Here is an 8,781-nt window from a genome sequence, read left to right on the forward strand (position 1 = left end):
TTATAATTTTATCATGACTTGGGTATGTAAAAATGAGCTTCCAATGGAGGGCGTACATGCAAATGTTTTTATAAAATACATGTTTACCATACATACGTGTAAGGGTATGATCATGTTACTTACCTCGTAACATTAATCCAATATTTCTGGGGTACTATTGATTTCCTATAACATATATGTAACTTACATAAATTTCTAATTTAATACGTACTTCATATTTAAAACATAAAATTCTAAATTAATTTATATTTCCATAAAGCTTAAAATCTTTGAAACTCTAAAATATTATTACTCCTTAAATATTTTGCTTTCCACATAATTGCTCCAAATAATATTACACGATTAATCCTAAAATTCTATTAATACAGAACTTGATCTTATTATATTTCCATGGAACCGGGTGTTCTTGAACCCAAAATATACACCTTAAATCTATCAGAGGCACTTCGATACGATTGGGCTGCAATTTAGCCAAAAACAGCCCTCCATTCGTCTATTGCACGTAGGAAAAAACACCCTAAGAAGAATACACCCCACCACAGAGAAGCACTTGGGAAAAACATCCAATTCGTATGTGCTATAGTTTGACGCCTTCTCATTTGCACCGTCCACTGTCTTCTCTTCGCTGCTGCTATCTGGTCGATGCCCTCAGTCCGACGCCGACGCTGTTGCAAGCATCTCAGTCTGACGCCGACGCCGACTCAACCATCTTAGTCTGACGCTGATGTTGACGTAGCTCAAATCGCACCCTTCTCTTCCTTGCTGTCCCTTCCTTCCTTCTCATTTGTACCGCCCCTCTCTTCCCCTGTCTTCCTCGCTGCCGCTATTTGGACCGCCCGAATCTCAGTCCCACGCTGACGCCGATGCAAGTAGTTCTCCACAGCGATTTTTCATGGCTGACACTCAGGTATGATACTTGTTTGATTAAATGTCACAAAGGGCTCCAAAGCATTTCACAAAGGGCTGTATTTGTCTGATATTGACTTTATTATTTGTGTAACTTAATCCATCGCATGGTCTTGTGATACCCAATTATAAAGAAAGTTTTAGGAAACATAAGTCACGTAGCAATCTATGCATATGTATACATCACATGATATATATTTGGAATGTTAGGCAATGCTAAATTGGTTAAACCAGATTTTCTTATTCTTGTATTGCCTATATTGTTTGATCAGTGCTGTGTTGCTCGTTTTTTGGTGTGTTGCTCGAATGTGTTGTTCTTTTTTTTTTTCTCTTTTTTTTTCCTGATATTGTGTAATCAGTGGTCATTAAGTGAGGCTTTGCTTCAGAAATAGGGAACCATACATTTGTTTTGTATTTATTTGAGGAGATTTGTGAAGGGTCTTCACATAGGAAACATCATGTTCTAACCACATCATGCTAGTTGAGACTGAGAAAAGGGGCACACCAAACATATGGTGTTGTCTTTATTTTTTGTTGTCTTTATTTTTTTTTTACTCAAGCATTGGTATGGTGTTGTATTTTTTTTTTACTCAAGCATGGTATGGTGTTGTCTTTTTTTTTTTTACTCAAGCATGGTATGGTGTTGTCTTTTATTTTTTTTACTCAAGCATTGGTATGGTGTTGTATTTTTTTTTTACTCAAGCATGGTATGGTGTTGTCTTTTCTTTTCTTTTTTTTTTGTTTTTTTACTCACAAGCATTGGTATGGTGTTGTCTTTTTTTTTTTTTACTCAAGCATTGGTCTTGTCAATAGTACTAAAACTGTGCAAAGTGGTTGTTTTGAATAACTATTGAATTTATAATTTGGTGGTTTTGTATGAAAGGAACAAATTTCTTGGGTTGATAGTGATGAAGTTGAGCATGAAAGTGTAGATGGACAATGTGATATCAATGTTGAAGATGGGGTGAATGTTGAAGATTATGTGAATATTGAAGATTGTGTGAATGTCGAAGATGGGGTGAATGTTGAAGATGGAGTTAATGTTGAAGAATGAGTGAATGTGGAAGATTCAAGTAGTGGTCCTTTGGAGCCATTTATTGGCATGATATTTGACGATGTGGAAGACGCCCAAGCGTTTTACAAGGCATATGCAAGACATAAAGGTTTTGCAATTCGAACAAATCATACTCGGCTGTCGAAAGATGATAAAAAACTTTGTGCAATAGATTATGTTTGCACAAGAGAATGATTTCGACGGGTAAGTCGGAAAGAAAAAGAACGAATAGTTCTTGAACTTGCTGAGACAAGGATTGGATGTAAATCAATTATGGAAATAAAAAAAGATGGTGAAAAGTGGATAGTCAACAAATTTGTAGTTGGACATAACCACATTCTACTTACACCAAGGAGTACTAGTTTGCTACGTGGAAATAGGAAAGTTACAAAAGTACAAAAAAAACTGATTATGACTTTGAATGACTCTAGTGTATCAACAAGAAAGATTATGTTAGTGTTGAGTAAAGAATTAGGGGGTGACTTCAATGTTGGCTGTATTGGCAAGGATGTTGAAAATTATTTGGGAAACAAAAGGAGAAAAGTATTTGAAGAGGGGAATGCACAAATGTTATATTCTTACTTTCTTGAGCGACAACTCACAAAATCTGGGTTTGTGTACTCCATGCAAGTTGATAAGGATGGATGTATGGGAAGTTGTTTTTGGGCTGATGCGCGGTCAAGAGCTGCATACCAGTATTTTGGAGATGTTACATTTGATGCCACGTACCTGACCAATATTTATAAGATGCTATTTGTGCCATTTTCTGGAGTTAACCATCATCATCAGACCATAATGTTTGGTTGTGCCTTGTTAGTTAATGAAACAGCAGAATCATATACATGGTTATTGAGAACATGGCAAGAGGCAATGCTTGGTAAAGCCCCTTCAACTATAACTACCAATGATGACAAGGCTATGACGAAGGCCATTGTAGAGGTACTCCCGAATACAACTCATAGGTTGTGCTTGTGGCATATTTTACAAAGTTTCCCGAACACTTGGCCCATGTATATAACAAATTTCTGGACTTTGGAAAAGATTTCCGTCATTGCATTCATGAGACAATTACAACTGATGAGTTCGAGTAAGAATGAGCTTTTATATTAGTGAAGTATGAGTTAGGAGAAAATATTTGGCTGCAAAATCTTTACAGCCGATGAGATAAGTGGGTTCCGGCTTACTTGCGTTCAACATTTTGTGCCGGTATGTCAATAACTCAAAGGAGTGAAAGCATGAACAAATTTTTCAAAGATTATGTTCGTTCAAACACTATAGTTAGTGACTTTGTGTATCAGTATGAAAAAGCTATCGACGCACGTTACTTTAAAAAAAAAAGAGAAGGATGTGCGGACAAAATCTACGCGGACGATATTGAAGACACCTCTTAAAATTGAAGAGGAAGTGGCAATGGTTTAACAAGAAAGTTTTTCATTATCTTCCAAGATGAGTTGTTTAATGGTCTACGGTACAAAGCAACAAAATTGTCCAAAGAGGGAGAAAGCAAGACATATGGAGTGACATTTTGTGGTAAAGAAACACCACTTTACCATGTAACATTGGAAAATGGTGACGAACATGCAACATGTACATGTCATATGTGGGACTTTATGGGGCTTCTTAGTAGGCATATCTTGTGTGTTTTTGGAAAGAAAGTGGAATTAAATAGATTGCCACAACATTATGTTTTAGATAGATGGACTATTAATGCTAAGACTCAACCCATTCCTGACATACCATTAATTGAAGGGCAAGTTCGGTAAGGACAGGATGATCCTACGATGAGAAAAAGCAAGTTGATGATACAACTTTATGACATTGTTGAACTTGGGTCGCAGTCAAGTCGAAAACACAGTCACCTATGTCTTGCATTGGAAAAGGTTCACAAAGAGTTACTTGCAATGAAAGATCATGTAGAAGGTTCACAAAGAGGGGAGTCAACCAATGACATTCAAATGGCAAGAAGTCAAGTTGTATCTAATTTTTCACAAACGGTCCAGGATCCTCTATGGGTGCCAACAAAAGGACGGCCAAAATCTTTAAGATCGAAGAACCCAAAAGAAACATAAACAAAGAAAAGACGTTGTAGTATTTGCAAGAATGAGGGGCATGCTAAAAACAATTGTCCTTCGGTGAGGTATAGTAGTTTTGTAGTTATTTGTATTTTATTGATTTTTAATTGAAGAAGTTAATAAAGTTTGTGTTTTGTTGTTGTTTATGTAGGGATTTTGGGCCAACATCTGACAACATATCGATACATTTAGAATCATAGTCGAGATTTTGAAATATCTTGTAAGGCACATTTATTTGTCTTTTGTTATGTTTAATTCAGCCTATTTATCGGTTAATTTAATCCGTATTTATTTTTATGTGATAGGGAATGTGGTAGTTTGGCTTTCTTCACATAGTCTTTTCTTCACAAGTCTACTCAGATTATACTTCAATTTCTGTACCAATTTCTTTTGTACAAGTTTAGCTAGAAGACATACTTTATGTACCGATTTTCTCGTTGCATTTTCTTTTGGACAATGCATGTATCCATAAATTTGATCTTGGTTTATCTGTAATTTGATTAATGTGAAGAATAGCAAAGTAAAGAATATCTTAGTACAATTTCTGGTTTGAATATCTTGATACAAACATTTGGTGCTGGCCAGAAATATTGAAAATTATATAAGGGAAGATTGGAAACATTCTTCAAAACTGACCACAATATAACAACTAAGGAAATTTCAAATACATTCAAAACATGCGAGGATTTTCTCATTACATTAACCACATTGAGTACATTCAACTGATAAAAGTGTTAAAAAAAGTACAAGTTACAAGAGCTATAGCCGAGATACATTACCATTTTTTGGATACATAAAAAGTACACCACAAGCTATTATTAAAAAAAACCATGTCAAGATTAACACTTTCAAGACTCCCTTGTACTTCTTCTCCAATGCTTTAAATTTCAATTCTTCGATATGTAACAGCTCATGAAGTACCTTGTCGTGCCTCCGTTCAGCGAAGTCCAACGTCATCTTACAACAGCTGTTTTGCTCACTTTGAAGATCAATCCACTCAAAAAAGCCACATTGTGTATTCATCTTATAGTTTGGACAACTGAAAAATCTTCTTCCATAACTATTTGCTTTTCTAGAAATTCGTAGCTTCGCTTGACAACCACAATAGCAAAGTGGTCTCTCCAAACTAACTTTGTCTTCTCCTCTTACGGTCCAAGAACTTGACCCGGAATGAGAACCTGAACTCTTCATTTGTTATCATAATATTGAAGTAAAAAGAGCCCCCAAATTAGTATATATTAGACAATAAATAAGCCATGCAATGATAACTGAGTAGCACATAAGCCATGCAATGCAATGCAACCATAAGGAAGACTAGTGCCAATGATAACTAAAGGCATACATATTCAGAAATTTCGGGTCTTCTATGGGCCCTAAAATGGCAATTCTTAGTGGTTCAAACCACACTACACACAAAAAGAACAAAGAACCAATGTAAATCAAAGTCATACGGAAATGAAGCGCACATAGTTATATTTAACATTAAAAAAATGTTTGTTCATCAAATGGCAACAGTAGGACCTCTACAAAAGGTTAGTGGGTTTGTTGGGGAAATTTTGTTAAGTGGGTTCTTCTATAAAAGTTTATTACTACAAACTCTTGGTGTTTCAGATTGTTACCCAAGCTCTGAAGTTAATATTACTAACCAAATCCTAACAAGAGTTGTCCACGTGAACTTTTCAATTCTAAACAATAGAGACTGCTGTTATAGCATAATGAGCACTAAATAAACTTCTCCAATGCTAGGACTAACTAGATGTTAGCGCGCGTTATGAAATGATACGAGAAAGCCTAAAAGGTCACAACTTTAAGGTAGGGCACTTTCCATTTTTACAAAAAATTGTATATCAGAAATAAATAAATCAGCTCGCCCAATTGCTTCCTCGATTCTGCAAGCTCGAATGGTGCCATGAGATTTCCGTTGGGGTGCAAATATGCCAAGAAAAACCAAATCAGAAACAAACCAAATCAGAAAAACCAATTCACCTAATCTGAAAGTCAGATTTAGAACTCCAATGCAATACAATGGTGCTTTTTCTTCTTAGAAATGTTATCAAACAGGTAAAATGCACAAATTTCTGGTTTCTAGTTTGCCAATCAATTTCAATTTCACTTTCTTAGACAGACAAATCAGGTGGTTCATTTCTTACAGCCACAATCAATTTTATACAAAAATGACATACCATAAATTGAAAGGTGAAGGAGGTCGGGCTGAGCTTCAAGGGATTGCGAGGGGGTTGAGAGGCGACGGAGGTTGGGTTGAGCTTCAAGGGGTGTGAGGGGGCTGAGAGGCGACGCAAACCGCTTCGGGTTAAGCTTCGAGGGGCTGAGACGCGATGGAGGTTGAGCTTCAAGGGGTCGCGAGGGGGTTGCGACGCGACTAAAAGGGCTTGGGTGCGACGCCGATGGGTATTCTTGGGTGCGACGCCGTCTCTGTTTGGGTGCAATTCATGGGGCTCAAATCGCGAATGGAGATGCAGGGGTTTCTGCACTCTAAGAAATCGCGAAGGGAGATGATGCGATGCACAATTATGATGTATTGCTGGTCCAGGATAAGTATGATAGAAGCACTACGTGTTGGCATGTGATTGGCGAGCTGTTATTTGCCTAAAATCAGCCCGACCGGTCCTAAGGTATTCTCTTTACCTAAATCAGAATCCCCAGGTAGAGTCCTGAAGTGCGACATAAACAGTAGTAACATAGATGAAATTGAGAATTTCTTCACTTATTTTACAATCATTTTACAGATTTATCTAAAATGGAAGATAATTATGAAAAGTTGAGATTATTTATAATAAAGTGATACAATTATATTAATAAATTATAAAGTGAAGTATAAAATAATTATAAAAAAGTTATTTTTCATAAACTTGATATCATTGCCCAGATGTAGCATGCGCCCACTTGAATAACTTTGAATGATTCATGTATTGAATGAAAATAACTTAAAATTATATAATTTTTAAATAATTTTAAAAATCAAGTCAATAAATATTTAATAATTTAAATTTTCAAAAATCTATAAAGCTTTTGTCTTATTTTTTTTTCTCTATAATATATCTTCTTTCCATTAAATCTAGTTTATTATAATTAGACTATTTATTAATACATGAGATCCAGTTCAAGCAACTTCATAAAAAACAAAATATAAATAATTAATTAATATTATTTCACGCACACTAGAACCGATGCACCCCAAAACTTGTATTGCTCAGAATCAATATTAACTGATATTATTCATCTGGATATGCATACTTGACAGTAGCATAGGCGAAAGACTAGTAATGTCAAATAATTCCTCAAAGACCACACACTAAATTCCAAAGGGCTTGAAAGGAGCTTTAATGAACTTAAATTCCACCTTCTACAATTAATAATTGTTTAAAAAAACCTAGTATCAATAACAGAACAAGAGATTACAGATTCAAATTTTCGGACAAAGCAAATCAAGAAGAAATTGGCACAGCTGTGAATAAGAACATTGAAGATGCTCACCCTCTTTTGTTTTTGTTTTGACTCTTTGGCGGTCTAAGAACACTCCAGTCCAGCCTATGACCCTTTGGGGTCTTGAAGGAGCCTTTACTATTATTTGGTGATGATGGTTGATTACCTTGAACATGTTTTGGGGATTTATTTGGATTTTGTGTTTCAGACACTACATCGGATTGTTTTCTCTTATGATTGCCATTAGCCTTGTAATTCGATTCATCAACGTTCATGTGCTCTGATCCATCAGTTGATCCATTTTCTCTGTAAAATGCAAATAGAAGGGACAAGTATCAGATGTGTCAGCAGTAGAAAAGAATAACCCAGAAATACATTGTTTTCTTGGAATTTGGGCAAGCACCAAGACTTTTTTTTTTTTGGTTTAGTTAAACGCATCCAAACGAATTCCAAGTGCCCAATCTCACCATCCATACCTTTCTTATATGATTTTTCATGTGTAATTCCCAATTTTCTAAATAAATGAAGTCTTTATGAAAAATATCCAGCACCCCCGTAGTCCCCAAAACAATACATTTTATCTTTTCTTGAAGGGACTACATTCTGTTTGTCAATTAAGATCAGTAACATCAGACATATATCCTTTTATATTTTCAGCACCATAAAGTTGTAAACTTTATATGCAATTTTACCAAAACCGGAATATTATGCAGAGAAAAAATTCTTAAAATATAATAATCTAAGGTGAGCACCACTCCGACTTTGTCGGTGTTCAAATCCGAACTCCAACTCCGACTTGTGTAAGCTCTGATCCGACTCCGATCCGACTTGTTGGAACGGAGTCGGATTTGAACTTTCAGTTTTGGGCTTTTTTTAGCTTCATATTTAGCCCATTTTAAAAAAGAACTTTTTGTGGGCTTTCAAATTTCAAATTTTCAAAAAAATTAAAAATTAAAACTAAATCATTCACTGCTAATTTACTTCTATACTAATATCTAACTTATTTTTATACTAGACTTATAATATAGATTATAGTGTCTAATTACATGTTATCATACTATGGTATTACATATTATTTCTCGTGTCTGATTACATATTATTATACATTAGTATTACATGTTATTATACTAATGTCTAACTTATTTTTAACTTAATTATATACCAGAATTTTTAGTGTCTGACATTTTATTATACTTTAGTAAATTAATATATGTGTTATTAATTTATTATACTAGACTTATTTAAATACTAGTGTCTAACTTATTTCTATACTTGATTATGTATGCTAGTAATACTATGATGTTT

The 8,781-nt window shown here is 34.9% G+C and overlaps 1 protein-coding gene across 1 annotated transcript in view; it reads left to right on the top strand.

Annotated features, from left to right (window-relative positions):
- Positions 1-2,371: 2,371 nt before the first annotated feature.
- LOC108996143 (protein FAR1-RELATED SEQUENCE 5-like) overlaps positions 2,372-8,781 on the top strand; it is a 12,109-nt gene continuing 5,699 nt past the window's right edge. Inside the window, exon 1 of the mRNA XM_035683754.1 lies at positions 2,372-2,899. Within this exon, the coding sequence (XP_035539647.1) occupies positions 2,372-2,899 (528 nt within the window). The remainder of the gene's footprint in view (positions 2,900-8,781) is intronic.

Source organism: Juglans regia, chromosome 12 (genome assembly GCF_001411555.2).
Source record: "Juglans regia cultivar Chandler chromosome 12, Walnut 2.0, whole genome shotgun sequence".
Classification (NCBI taxonomy): domain Eukaryota; kingdom Viridiplantae; phylum Streptophyta; class Magnoliopsida; order Fagales; family Juglandaceae; genus Juglans; species Juglans regia.